This window comes from Etheostoma spectabile, chromosome 18, assembly GCF_008692095.1.
Source record: "Etheostoma spectabile isolate EspeVRDwgs_2016 chromosome 18, UIUC_Espe_1.0, whole genome shotgun sequence".
NCBI classification, from domain to species: Eukaryota; Metazoa; Chordata; class Actinopteri; order Perciformes; family Percidae; genus Etheostoma; species Etheostoma spectabile.
The window spans coordinates 710096-725963 of record NC_045750.1 but is presented as its reverse complement, the minus strand read 5'-3'; the positions used below and the strand labels follow the sequence as shown (position 1 = coordinate 725963).

The window sequence follows — 15868 nt, the reverse complement described above, 5'->3', positions numbered from 1 at the left end:
AGTGTCTCCAGTGTCCACATGTCTTCAGCCTGTAGTTTCTTTACAGGGAGCCGCCTGCAGGGTCCGCGGCCCGCAGGATGTCCGTCACACTCGGCCTGTCCATGGGGTCTTTAGACGGGTGAGAGAGGAGGACGCTCCCCTTGTCATCCAGCAAGTAGTCACCCCCCATCTGGAAAAAATATAGCTAAATTCAATGTGTCATTTAATACTTTTTATATAAACATGGATGAAATGACTCAATCACATGCAAAGGAGAGTTTGCAGTTTTGTCAGCCTGAATATTTTCCTAAAAGTAAAAATGCAGACTTTGGATTTGTTTTAAGTGCATGGATCATATAGTTGTGACTAATCGAGACTGTTTGATTTAATTTGAGTAAATTAAATTTACCTTTACTATGGTCTGGCTCTTCCTCCAAAGAGCAGTGGAGGTGTGGCTACTTCACAGATGCATTCAGGTACGGGAGGAACACGGGATTTGGAAATTGGCCTTTTATTGCGAGTGCAAATCTGCACTCGACTCCCATTTGGGGGGAGGGGGGGATTGGGGGGGGAGTCCAAATAAGTTGGTGTGCTCCTTTAACCCTCATGTTGTCCTTGGGTCATATTGAACCATTTTCAGTTACTTTATTATTATTTTTTTTTGTCACAAAAAATGGTCCGTCAAAATAAGTGCTGAAAATGTCAACATTAAAAGTACTTTTATTTGAAAAAAAGAAGGAAAAAAGCACCCACAACATTAAAAAAAAGTCACAAAAATGTGGGTAAAAGCGATACGTTTTTTCTTCTTCATGGTTGCTAAAAAGACAACACAAGGGTTAAGAACTTTTTGGGGCGACCTCCGGCTCACCCAGTAAGAGTATTCACCCCATGTAGGCTGAGTCCTGCAGTGGCCCAGGTTCAAATCCAACCTGAGACCTGAAGTCGTTTCTCTCAATTTGGAAAGGCAGTACTACCATGCACAGCACAGAGAAGGGGGTAACTAGGGGGTAACAAGGGGTAAATAAAGGGGTTAATAAGGAGGTCAGCTAATTATTGCCCCAGAGCCCCAATGCACGTAAATCCAGCCCTGAACTTTGGACGATATTTCCTTGGTGTCTGTCTCATTAGCACCTCATTGTCACAGGTTTTTGCTGTGTCGTGGATTTGTACCTGGTACAGGTCTTCCAGCAGGTGAGGGGGGACGTCGGGGAAGTCTCGGTCCACAGCTCTGTACTCGGAGTACGTCAGCAGGCAGCCGAACCTCATCACCTTGAAGTAGGACGAGCCGAGGCCGAAACTCCTGTAGACCTGAGAGAAGACGTCCACTGGGTTAGAACGGTGCAGAATCACCGTTTGGCACAAGGAATAATAAAGACAACGGCTTTAGATTCAACAATTTAATAAGTATTATACACACACACACACACACACACACACAACACACACAACACACACACACACAACACACACCACACACAACACACACACACCACACACACACACCACACACACACACACACACACACCACACACACCACACCAACACACACACACACACACATCCCCCACTTCTCCACACAACCAACACCACACACATCCATCACTCACGCAAGACACACACACACACACCACACTACACACACACACACACACACAAAGACAGGCAACCACACACACAGAGACAGGCAAGACACACCACCAAGACAGGCAACACACACACACACACACCACACACACACCACACACACAAACACACACCACCACACACACCACACACCCACATTTCTCCTCTCACACACCACACACTCACTCACCTCTCAGCATAGACTAAACACACACCACACACACACACCCACACTACACACAGAGACAGGCAGACACACCACACAGAGACAGGTCAGACACACACACACCAGAGACAGGCAGACACACACACCACACAGAGACAGCGACACACGAGAGCAGGCACACACACACCACACAGCACCACACTCACTCTCTCACACATACACCTCACTCCCACCATACACATCCCTCTCACCATAGACAACTCACACACACACATCACTCTCTCACACACACACACTCCACACACACCACCTCTCACACACACCACTCCTCTTCCTCACACACACCACACCACACACACACCCACACACACACACACCACACACACACACACCACACACACACACCGGATTGACGATCGCTTGCTGCGACCATGAGGAAAATCTTCTCCCTTCATGTTTGGTTGATTTCTCTTCTTTCCATCTCACATCTGCTAATATAATATCTGGTGGTTGACCTTTCAGAATGAATGTTATGAGGCGCTAGCTCACCGGGTATCAAGACTCATCAAACAGATGCTAACTCCTCCTCTCAGCTGGTTTGTGCCGAGTCACAGCCACTGAACATATAAACAATATTACATAATGCAGACACAGATTTAATCTACTCTGATTCATTTTACAGCGAGACAAATCCTAGTTTTTTCTTTCCTTATCATGTTATTTTAATTGTTTGGGGGGCTTTTCCTTTATATAGTAGATAGACAGGAAAGGGGGAGAGAGATGGGGGGTGACATGCAGCAAAGGGCCACGGGTCGGAGTCTAACCCGGGCCGCTGCAGGACTCAGCGAACAGGGGGCGCACGCTCTAATTGGGGGGGCAAGAGGTTGCCCCATATTGTTTAAATGAACTGGTTTTTAGTCCCCGGTCCCACATGCTGACCGTTCTCTGTGGATCCAGCAGCATGTCGAAGGTGCATCCAGTCTGCTCCCGCCACACCTGAGCCCCCTCCAGACCCCCGAAAGAGACCACCAAGACCCGCACCGCCCGAGCCTCCAGGAGAACCTACAGACACACCAAATGGAAGAAAATGAAATTTGAAAAATTGAATTCAAGAAGATTCATGATGATCTGTAACATTATCTCACACCCAGTGAGGACATGTTAAAAAGTGTTATCATTCATACCACAGGCAATAACACGTCATCACTGGGTGCAAGATGAGACTTTTGGACACCACACTACTGCACTATACTATATAATACTATACTGATACTGCACTACACTATATATTATACCATACTAATACTGCAACCTAATAAGGGCAACCTGCACAATTGGTTTATTTACATTTTAACATATTATTTAAGCAGTTGCACATTTTTGTTTTCCCATCCTGTACATATTTTATTTTATTCATAGTATTATTTTATGTCAATAGTATGTATGTATATTTTTCCTAGTATTTCATTTATATTTATATTCTGTGCGTTGTGACCAATTTTGCTGCTGGAACACCGGAATTTCCCATTTTTCTTGGGATCAATAAAGATCTATCTATCCATCTATCCATTCTACCAATTCTTTTTTCATTTGTACACTTTCCCTTCCCCACCCCCCCCCACACCCACCACCAACCACCCCCCCCACCCTCCCACACCACACACACACCCAACACACACACACTTTCTTTGTTTTTTATTGTCCGTAATGTCCTAATGTCCCCTGAATCAATAATTACTCCCTGATTTATTTCTATTATATTTTAGTAGAGATGGTGTAAAGCAAGGCTCTGATCTTCGCCCAAACAAGGGCTCTGTGTGTGTGTGTGTGTGTGTGTGTGTGGTGTGTGTGTTTGTGTGTGTGTGTGTAGTGGTGGTGTTTGTGTGTGTGTGTGTGTGTGTGTGTGTTTGTGTGGTGTAGACCAACTGTGCGCATGATAGTAGAAGGCATACACGTGTTTTTTCCTACCTGAACACCGAATTCAGCCAATAGTTTAAGCCGAAATCAATGCCTAGTGGAGACTCGAAAGTAAACAACCTACAATGGTGAACTCAGGCGTGGACGTTCCTAATATGAGATCACAACAGCCACAGGACTCTTATGATAACAGGTCCACCTCCATGACAACTTAAGCTACTCAACCGCTAGACGTCATAGTGTGAAGCTGCAGAACATTACAGATAGCAGACCTGGAGATCGGGCTGGATTGACCTATGAGATTAAACCTCAGACGTAGATCTTTAAATGACCTTTCATTGTGTTTGTTCCTTTTCACTGCCGGTTGTCTGAGGATGTGGTGAAAAACCACAAAACTGACAAAACTGATCCTACTTCTTAAGCTGATTCATTAAAGTGGTTAACCTGAATGAAATTGCATGGTTGCAAAATGGGCTTTTTTTGTAGTCAAATTTACATCTTGAAGATATTTGTTATTTGGACAGGATAAAAGTCCTCATCCGTCTTAGGCTTTTGTGACATTGAAGTTTCCTTTGGCTAAAATACTAACCACTGGTACATGCCTTAAAGGCCCTGTGATGTGGGTACAGCTTTGCAAAACCTGCTGTTCACACTAAAGGGTGGAAATGGAAGGGGAGCAAAACTAAAAGAGCTTTGGCAAGAAAGGAGAACCAGGCAGAGACGAGAGGAGAAGAGACAGCAGGCAGAAAGAAGAGAGAAGAGACAGAACAAGGCAGAGAGAGAGAGAGAAGAGCAGAGCAGGCTAGAGAGAGGAAGACGAAGAAGCAGAAAGACAGAGATGAGAGAGAGACAGCAGGAAGGAGAAACGAGCAGGCAGAGAAGAGAAGACAGAGCAAGGCAGAGATAGAGAGAAAGACAGAGCAAGGCAGAGGAGAGAGAGAAGAGCAAGCAGAGGGAGAACAGCGGCAGAGAGAGAGAGAAGGACACGAAACAAGGCACGGAGAGAGAGAGAAAGGACAGAGCAAGGCAGAGAGATAGAGAGAAGAGAGAACAAGACAGGAGAGGAGACTGAAAGCGAGAGAATAGAGAGAGAGGAAGAGGAGAGAGAGAGAAGACAGCAGCTGAGAAAGAGAGGATGTGATTTTACTAATTGTATGAGATTCCTGGTTGCTGACTCCTGCCTCATCTGGAGTCCTGGATCAAGCCTCAGCGGGACGTACAGGCCTCAGGAGTGAAAGAGAGAGAACGATCGTGGATACACTGAGAGAGAGAGAGAGAGAGAGAGAGAGACATGGGAGACACGGAGAGAGATAGAGAAGAGAGAGAGAGACTCGAGAGAAGTTTTTACTGCTGAAGTAAAGCCGGTTATAGGAAGCAGAAATGGACCAGCTGCCACCGTCGCTCGCTCTCCTGTGTTTGGTTCCTCTGATGTGTGTGTGTTTCCTACGGGACGGCCGACGCTTACGCCAACCAGGTCAGACCGTTTTGTTTGGTGGACGCAAGTACTTAAAAATTAAAAACGATTAATGGAGATGTTAATCCACTGTTGCTGCCTGTTCTTTGGGTAAAACAATGATCATTTCCAGATGAAGATCAATTTTGGATCTAAATGGTCACTGCTCCGATTCCGCTGAACTCGTTTCTCCAGGTAGAACATTTTAGATTTTGGATGAAATGAGACAGGTCCAGATAGGCCAAAGGGAGTGTTTTGCCCATTGGATAGCTTGTTTTTGATTGTGTGTGAGAAGCTTGGTTTGGTTGGTGATTCATTGTAACCTAACTTAACTTAAATGTGCACCATGTGAATGGTGAAACAGCACTGAGAAATGTTAACACTGTTGATTCCTTTCTTTCTCCTTCTCTGTTGTTTCTGTGTGTGTGTGTGGTGTTGTGATGTGTGTGTCTGTGTGTGTGGTGTTTGTGTGTTGTGTCCTCAGGCATCCCTGCCAGAGTGAAGAAGGCGAGAGGGGACGTTCCTTGATATTCTTCCAGAGCCTGAATCCTAGGCCACCACCCCAGTCTCAGACTTTAAAACTCATACACTCTTGTCTGTAGATTCTCAAGTCCCAGGTTCAAATCTTGCCTTTATCAAACTGGTTCCATAATCCCGGAGGAAATATCTTAAACACCTGCAATATTTTACATTGCATAATACAACACAGCTGGATTCTCATTAGTTGTCCTCTCCTGTGTGTCCTCTATCACCCCCCCCCCACCCCCACCCCCCCATGTCCTCTACCCCTCAGTGTCCAGACTGGCAGCATGGACCAGGCCACACACCTGCTGAACTTGGCCACTACCACCCTGGATTTTAAGCAGCCAGTAATGACCGTCTGACCAGGGTGGATGTCAACAACATCACTTTCCCCACACATTTTTCCACATTTCTCTTTCTTTGTGACGCTTTTTGTGGCCAGCTGTTTTTCTACCAATGCATGTCGATTGAATTGTGAAATGGATAAGCAGGATACAATGTGGCGCTACCTCTCTGCTACAAAACTGAAAATCTGCATAAACCACTACATTTTCCGTTATGTAGTTCTGCAATCAGGAAGCGCAGCCTTAACTTTAGTTTGACCGAACACATTTAGCTGGCTACTATGGGGGTTTAGGTTAGGGTTACAGCTCTAAAGGTGAGTCCACTCTTTCATATATGATGAAGAACTCCCTAAATAGTTTTTGTTATGTTTTTTTGTCTTGCTCTCTCTCTTTCCCTCTGTGGATGTGCGTATGGAGAAAGTTATATGCACATGTCCTTGTATTCACAGTGTGTGTATGTATGTATACCTATACACAAGAAATAGACGTATTACCACGTAGTATACACAACACACACAGACACACACAGGACAACACACACACACACACACACACACACCCACACACCCACACACACACACACACACAAACACCACACACAACACACACCATCCCACACACACACCACATATGAGGAAGGTAACTCACACTCTCCTACAACACTGACGTCCTCAAACTGCAGCTCCTCTGTTGCAGAAAGATGCTACTTCCCTCCTGGGCACAAAAAACAAAAATTCTACATTTTTCGTCCTTTTTCAGCACTTTTTTTGTTTTGTTCACTACACCCCTTACACTACCACATATTTTAATTACTCCTAATCAGCCTATTTGATTTAAAAAAGAATATAGTGTATTCAATGGTATAAGATCAGAGGAACAGGAGCGTTGAAGAATCCACTCCATTTTTTGTGGTAATGGTGGAAAAAAAGAAAACTCATATTTCAGTATAGACATTTTTATAAAGGGTCAGATTTGAACAAAGGCAACAGGAGGTTTAAATTTGGACAAACTTGGTATTGATATAGCACGTGGATTAACAAAATTGAAATGAAAGAACGTGACTGGGCTAACTATATTTTAGCGGGTCCTACCATAGACCATTCCATTTCATAACACCTATAAGTGCAAGGGTGCAATTCAATTAAGATTCAAAAGCACAAAGTGTCTTATTACTGACTTCTAATGTCTTGTTACTGACTCTGTCTTTTTACCAGACTCGTGTCTTTACTGACTCTATGTCCTTTTATTGACTCTAATGTCTTTTTTGCTCAATTAGTCTTTTACTGACTCTAATGTCTTTTACAACGACTCTGTCTACTACGTTTTACTGACTCTGTCTTTTATTGACTCAACGTACTGCATCAATTCTTTTATTGACTCTAATGTCTTTTGCTGACTCTAATGTCTTTTTTCTCTAGCAGCTCTAATGCGCTTACTACCGCTAAGTCTTTTACATCTGTCTTTTACCGCATACTGTCTTTTCTGACTCTAATGTCCTTTATGACCTCTAATGTCTTTTATTGACTCTATGTGCTTTTACTGATTACTGTCTTTTTACGACTCTGTCTTTTACTGACTCTCTTTTATTGACTCTAATGTCTTTTACTGACTGAGCAAATGTCTTTACTGACTCTGGCTTTTCCGACTCTGTTCTTTTACTGACTCGATAATGTCTTTTATTGACTCTACTTCTTTTATTGACTCTATGTCTTTTACTGATCGTCTTTTCCACTGCACTCTGTCTTTTACTGACCTCTAATGTCTTTACTGACTCTGTCCTTTTTATTGACTCTCAATTCTTTTACTGACTCTGTCTTTGTTACCGAACTACGTCTTTTACTGACTCAATGTCCTTTTATTGACTCTAATGTCTTTTATTGACTCATGTCTTTCTACTGACTCTTCCTTTAAACACATTGACCTGTTCCCTTGACCTAACAATGGCTTGTTTTACTGACTCTGTCTTTTATTTGACTCTAATGTCTTTTACTGGACTCTCATGTCTTTTACCGACTGTTGTTTTACTGATCTAAGTGTCTATTATTGATCCGTTCTTTTACTTACTCTATGTCTTTTACTGACTACTTGTCCTTTATACTGACTCTGTCTTTTACTGGCTCTGTCTTTATTTGACATCTGTCTTTTACTGACTCAATGTCTTTTATTGACTCTGTCTTTTACTTACTCTAAGTCCTTTTCTGACCTCTATGTCTTTTATTGACTCTGTCTTTATACTGACTCTAATGTCTTTTCCTGACTCTGTCTTTAACTGACTCTAATGTCTTTTAATTACTCTAATGTCTTTTACTCTACTGACGTCTAATTCTTTTACCTGACTCTGTCCTTATTGACCTCGTTGTCTTTAACTGACTCTGTCTTTTACTGACATCTAATGTCTTTACTGTATCGTCTTTTACTGACTCTAATGTCTTTTATTGACTCACCTGTCTTTTACTGACTCTAATGTCTTTTTCTGACTGCTGCCTTATGACCTAATGGGTCGTTTCGAACTGACTCTGTCTTTTTTGAACTCCTAATGTCTTTCTGACTCTGGTCTTTTACCTGTACCGGTCTGGTCTGTTTACTTTGACTCCTATGGTCTTTTTACTGACCCTAATGTTTGTACTTTCGACCTAAAGGTATTTTACCGACTTTTGTTTACTGACTCTAATGTCTGTTAACTTACTCTAATGTCTTTTATTGATCTGTCTTTACTGACTCCTAATGTCTTTTACCTGATCTAATTGTCTTTTCTTGACTCTAGTGTCTTTTACTGACTCTCGTTACTTGATTTACTCTAAATGTCTTTACTGACTCTGTTCTTTACCGACGGTGTTTTTACGTTCAAGCACTACTCTTTATTGACTTCTTTTAACTGACTCTATGTCTTTTAAGATTGACTTCTTTTACTGACGTCTTACTGACTCCTTTTACTGACTTCTAATGTCTTGTATGACATGTCCTTTTTTACTGACTCTGTCTTTTAACTGACCAATGGCTTTTATGACTCTGTCTTTACGTGACCTGTCTTTATATGCTCTAAGTCTTTTACTGACTCATGTCTTTTACTGACTCTGTCTCTTTATGACTCTACTATGTGCTCTTATCTCACGGACTCTGTCCTTTATTATGACCTCTATGTCTTTTACTGAACTCTGTTCTTTAACTGCACTCTTGCTTATGCGTCTTCCTTACTCTTCCCTTACTTGACTCTAATTCTTGCTACTGACTCTAATGTCTTTTTACGACTCTATATGCTTTACGACTCTGTCCTTTTAGTTGACTCTAATGTCTTTTTACTGACTCTGGCTTTATTGACGTCTATGTCCTTCTACTGACCTAATAGTCTTTACTGACTCAATGTTCTTTTACGGACTGCCTGAGCTTTCTTGATCATTTTTTCTGACTCTAATGTCTTTACTGACTCTAGATGTCCTTAACTGACTTGATTCTTCTACTGCCATGTCTTTTACTGACGCGATGTCTGGTTTTTGTTGTGTCCCCATGACGGCGCCAAGTAGTGGAGTGGAGACAGCATCCAGAGTCCTACCGTCAGCAAGCAAGGACCACGCAGAGATGGGACTCTGGAAGGTATCTCAGTTTTACTCTACCCCTTCAATTGCCCCTGTTCCACCAGGAATTCGTGTTCCTTCTGGGTCACAAGTTATCTTCTTTTAAATCATGTCAACAGACCGTAGAGATATGACCAATTATACCTAAAAAAAGGGAGTCAATTATGAATTATTTTGACTATTAGTTGAGATCAGAGACGTGGTATCTGTTTCAAACTCGATAATGAATAAAACACCCAACACAATTCAAAGGTTATCAATTGTGCGCAGAATGGTTTGTAATAAGTGGCAGCATCCATGTTATTCTGGTAATTTGGTAGAAAATCCATATTTCTCGATATTAACAAATCTAGTAACACAGCACCAAAGGAATGCGACTGTAGCTCGCTGTCAATAGAATGCTAATGTCTCAGCTGTCAGAATTAATCTACTAGCTCACTTCAGAATAATCAGCGCTACACTGTCAGCATCAGCGTACGTTCTAGCCCGAATGAAGGCTAACGGATCAGCTTCTTTGAAACCCTAAGAAGCTAATAGCTACAGATAATCTAAGCTGAGAGCTTGACTGCTGTCAGAATGAAGATACAGTGGCCAAATGCTAACGTAGCTCAGCTTGTCAGAATGAATGCTACCAGAGCTCAGCTGTCAGAATGAATGAATGCCGCTGTCCGATATGCACCGTAATGCTACAGCTCTCGTCAAATAGAATGCTAACATTAGCTTCAGCTGCCATATGAACAGCTAATGTAGCTAGCTTCAATATGAATGCTACGTAGGCTCAGCTGTCAGAATGAAAGCTAACGTACTCACTGTCAGAATGAAGGATATGTAGCTCAGGGTCTGCTGTTTAACCGACACACATACAGTTATCAATAACCTTTGTATGATGAATATGGTAACATGTTGTCGTTATGTGTATATGTCATGTTGTGCTGCCCCCATGTGGCCAAAAAATCCCAAATCTCTCTAATTCTAAACTGCTAAAAGCATCCATCTTGTTTTCCTCTTCTCTCAGTGCCAGAAGGCCGCAGGATAGGCTACAAATGCTACCTCTGTGACAACCGCTACGAGACTATACGCCGGGCGTCCAGGAATGCCTGGAGCGGGCGGGGGCATCGCCATGCCGCGCAGACCGCAGGGAGCAAGAGGCCGGCGGACTACGTCAGTCCTTCTTCAACCGGGGAACTGGCCCTTGTGGCTGGGCCATCAACGACCTGACGTCCGAGGGCGCTTACCTCTTCGACGACGGACCCGGGTCTCGTACTTCCAGTGGCGCAAACACTTCCTGTCCAGCCAGCCGGACGGGGGGCGGCGGGAAACTGCGTGGCGATGTCGTCGGACAACGGCGACTGGTGGGACAACTACTGCGACCGACCTACTACCTGTGCGAGTTTGATGACAGGGTGGCACTTTAAGACTGACTCCGCATCCCGCCCTACGGCCACCCTTTAAACTCTGAGCTCCGGTTGTTGTTCCTTAGAAATAAAGTCGATTATATTTCAAATAACTAGTGCTCTTTGAAAAGTCCCTTTCCACTTTGGTTGTGTTTCGAATTCGTAACCCTCGGGGTGTCCCGGGTTAAATTTGACCGGTTTACAAAACACTTTCTATCAGAAAAGCATGAAAAAAACAATAACATTTTTTTTTAAACTGCGAAAAAGTGAAAAAAAACTACAAAAAAGCCGGAAAAAAAGCAAACAAAAAACATTTTTTTTAAATGCTGAAAAAGTGAAAAAAAAACTACAAAAAAAAACTACAAAAACACCAAATTGTTTTTAAATGCTGAAAAGTGAAAAAAAAAAAGTAAAAAAAAGCAACAAAATGTTTTTTTAAATGTCTGAAAAAGTGAAAAAAAAACTACAAAAAAAACAGAAAAAAAAGCAACAAATCATTTTTTTTAAACGCTGAAAAAGTGACCAAAAAAAAATCTGACAAAGTTACAAAAAACATCAAAACACTGGTAAATGACAAAGAATTGTTGAGAAATATTAACTAGTAATACATACTATTTCACAGTATTAATTTTTAAGGTAAATTGTCTCATAAGTGCCAAATGAATGTATTGCTTTTAAGTTACTGACTAACTTTGTCAGATTATGTTGTATTAAAATATTATTTTATCATGCAGGCCGCTGTGGTGTATCAGTTAGGAACAGCTGATTTATCACCTGGGAATTGAAATATTTGTTCAAAGTTTCCACCAAAAAAAAAAGGGAATCATGATCACCGGGAGCTCATCTTCAATCAGCACATACTGAACCTGGAACACTAAATCCATGGGTGTTTGGGATTAACAGGTATTATTCTCTATTATTTGGATATATTTGAAGATTGTGGTTAAACTGCTGATTCTCAACAACATCTTTGGCCACATGAAACATGTTAGATCTTACTTCTGAGTCCTCCTTTCACACCCAAATGAACCATTTTCAGATGTAATGCATCCTGAACCCGAGTCCCACGTGGGCTGTGCAGAACCAGTTTGGTACATAAAACGTGACATTTATGTTTTCAAATCTTCCTAAAGGCTGATGTGGTGACCACTCGTTTTCTATTTTTATTTAAATGTGAATATTTCCCAAAATACAAAAAAAAAATAACAAAATTATACTTTTTTTTGGATACCTTACCTGAGAAATAGGCCATTTTTTCTACCAAATCCTTTTTTATTTGACAAAAAACCAGTTCTTCAATTTTTAATGATTTTTTTTTTTTATCGTAAAACTATCAACAAAGTGTGATTTTCCATTTTGACGGAAGGACAACACGAGGCTTAGTCAGTTTTCTAAATTAGATTTTTAGTTAAATACCATTGGTACTACATGCGTAGTAACTTTATATGGAATTACATCACAACACTAACACCAAGCAATCCTTGCTTACGTTCTGGGTCACACCCTCTCATGGTTCATGAGGCGAGACGTGACGTCATCAACGTCAAAGACCTGCTCTCCTCTGTGGTGTCATGATGTAACCATTACCACCCCCCCCGATCACCCCCCCCCCCGAGTGTCCTCCAGTGTCACATGTCTTCAGCCTTTATTCTTTACAGGGAGCCGCCTGCGGGTCCGCGCCCCAGGATGTCCTCACACTCGGCCTGTCCATGGGTCTTTAGACGGAGTGAGAGAGAGGACGCTCCCCTTGTCATCCAGCAAGTAGTCACCCCCCATCTGAAAAAATATAGCTAAATCATGTGTCATTATACTTTTTATATAAACATGGATGAAATGACTCATCACATGCAAGGAGAGTTTGCATTTTGTCAGCCGGAATATTTCCTAAAGTAAAATGTCAGACTTTGGATTTGTTTTTCATTGCTGATATAGTTTGTGACTAATCGAGACTGTTTGATTTAATTTTGAGTAAATTAAATTTACCTTTACTATGGTCTGGCTCTTCCTCCAAAGAGCAGTGAGGTGTGGCTACATTCACAGATGCATTCAGGTACGGGAGGAAACGAGGATTTGGAAATGGCCTTTTATTGCGAGTGCAAATCTGCACTCGACTCCTTTGGGGGGAGGGGGGGATTGGGGGGGGAGCCAATAAGTTGGGTGCTCCTTTTAACCCTCATTTTGTCCTTGGGTCATATTGAACCATTTTCAGTTACTTTATTATTTTTTTTTTTGTCACAAAAAATGGTCCGTCAAATAATGCTGAAATGTCAACATTAAAAGTACTTGTTATTTGAAAAAAAAGAAGGAAAAAGCACCCACAACATTAAAAAAAAGTCACAAAAATGTGTGGTAAAAGCGATCGTTTTTTTCTTCTCATGGTTGCTAAAAAGACAACCACAAGGTTAGAGACTTTTTGGGGCGACCTCCGGCTCACCCAGTAAGAGATTACCCCATGTAGGCGAATCCGCAGTGGCCCAGGTTCAAATCCAACCTGAGACCTGAAGCCGTTTCTCTCAATTTGGAAAGCAGTACTACCATGCACAGCACAGAGAAGGGGTAACTAGGGGGATAAACAAGGGTAATAAAGGGGTTAATAAGGAGGTCACTAATTATTGCCCAGAGCCCCAATGCACGTAAATCCAGCCCTGAACTTTGACGATAATTTCTTTGTGTCTGTCTCATAGCACCTCATTGTCACAGGTTTTTGCTGTGTCCGTGGGACCTGTACCTTGTAGGGTACGTCAGGGAGTCCGTCACCGACTCGGAGTGAGAGGACGACTGCATCTGAATAGCCGAGCCAACGCTGAACTGAGAGAGACGTCCGGTAGACTGCGTTTGGCAGATAGAACGGTTAGATCCTTTTAAGTATTACCACACCACACCCCAACACACCCCCCACAAACCCCACAACCCACCACACACCCCCACACACACCCACACCACAAACACACACCACAACACACACACCTCAGCACAACTCCTTCGCTCACACACACACACTCACTCATCCAGCAAGCACAACACACACCAACGACTAACACACACCCACAACACGAGAAGGCAAACACACCACAGAACAGGCGCACACACCACACAAACAGGCAACAACACACACCAACACACCACATCACACACAACACACCACACACACCACACACCCACCCTCTTCTCTTCACACCCACACTCCTGCACTCTCACCAAGACAACACACACCCACACCCACACCACCCAACAGAGACAGGCAACACACACACACAGACACCACACACACACGAGACAGCAGACACACACACACACACAGAGACAGGCAACACACAAACAAGGACGACACACACACCACACACACACACACTCACTCCTACACATCACACTCACTCCACACATACACACCACACCAGCACCACCACTACTCTCACACACACACACCACACACACACCACCTTCACACACACACACCACATCCCTCACACACACCACACACACACACACCACACACACACACAACACACACACACACAAACACACAACAACACACACACACACCGGATGACGATCGCTTCTGGCACATGAGCAAATCTTCTCCTCATGTTTGGTTGATTTTCTTCTTTCCTTCATCTCACATCTGCTAATATAATATCTGGTGGTTGACCTTTCAGAATGAATGTTATGAGCCTAGCTCACGGTATCAAGATCATCAAACAGATGCTAACTCCTCCTCTCAGCTGGTTTGTGCCGAGTCACAGCCCTGAACATATAAACAATATTACCTAATGCAACAACGATTTAATCTACTCTGATTCATTTACAGCGAGACAATATCCAGTTGTTTTTCTTCTATCATGTTATTTTAATTGTTTGGGGGGCTTTTTCCTTTATAGTAGATAGACAGGAAAGGGGAGAGAGTGGGGGGTTACATGCGCAAAGGGGCCACGGGTCGGAGTCTAACCGGGCCGCTGCAGGACTCAGGCACAGGGGCGCAGCTCTATTGGGGGGCAAGAGGTTGCCCCATATGTGTTAAAATGAACTGGTTTTTAGTCCCCGCTCCACATGCTGACCGTTCTCTGTGGATCCGGAGCATGTCGAAGGTGCATCCAGTCTGCTCCCGCCACACCTGAGCCCCTCCAGACCCCCGAAAGAGACCACCAGACCCGCACCGCCGAGCCTCCAGGAGAACCTACAGACACACCAAATGGAAAAAATGACAATTGAAAAATTGAATTCAAGAAGATTCATGATGATCTTACATTATCTCACACCCAGTGAGGACATGTTAAAAAGTGTTATCTCATACCACAGGCAATAACACGTCACTCACGGTGGCAAGATGAGACTTTGGACACCACACTACTGCACTATACTAATTATACTATACTGATACTGCACGACACTATTATTATACCATACTAATACCTGCAACCTAATAGGGCAACCTGCACATTGGTTTATTTACATTTTAACATATTATTTAAGCAGTTGCACATTTTGTTTTCCCATCCTGTACATATTTTTTTATTCATAGTTTTATTTTATTTCAATAGTTGTATGTATATTTTTCCTAGTATTTCATTATATTTAATTCTGTGCTTGTGACCATTTGCTGCTGGAACACCGGAATTTCCCATTTTTCTTGGGATCAATAAAGATATCTTCTATCCATCTATCCACTCTATCCATCCATCCATCCATCCTCATCCATCTATCCCTCCATCATCCATCCATCCATCCATCTATCCCCTCATCATCCATCTATCCCATCTATCATCCATCTATCCACATCCACCTCTATCCATCATCTATCCATCCTCTATCCATCTATCATCCCATCTATCCCTCCATCTATCCATCTATCTATCTATCTATCCATCTACCATCCATCTACATCTATCCATCCATCCCC

The 15868-nt window shown here is 42.6% G+C and overlaps 1 protein-coding gene across 1 annotated transcript in view; it reads right to left on the bottom strand.

Moving 5' to 3' along the window:
- The window catches only part of selenol (selenoprotein L), a gene marked incomplete at its 3' end in the record, with an annotated part of 23506 nt that continues 7638 nt past the window's right edge, over window positions 1–15868 (bottom strand). Inside the window, 3 exon segments of the mRNA XM_032543694.1 lie at window positions 1–169; window positions 1150–1287; window positions 2709–2831. Coding sequence (XP_032399585.1) covers window positions 41–169; window positions 1150–1287; window positions 2709–2831 — 390 coding nt within the window.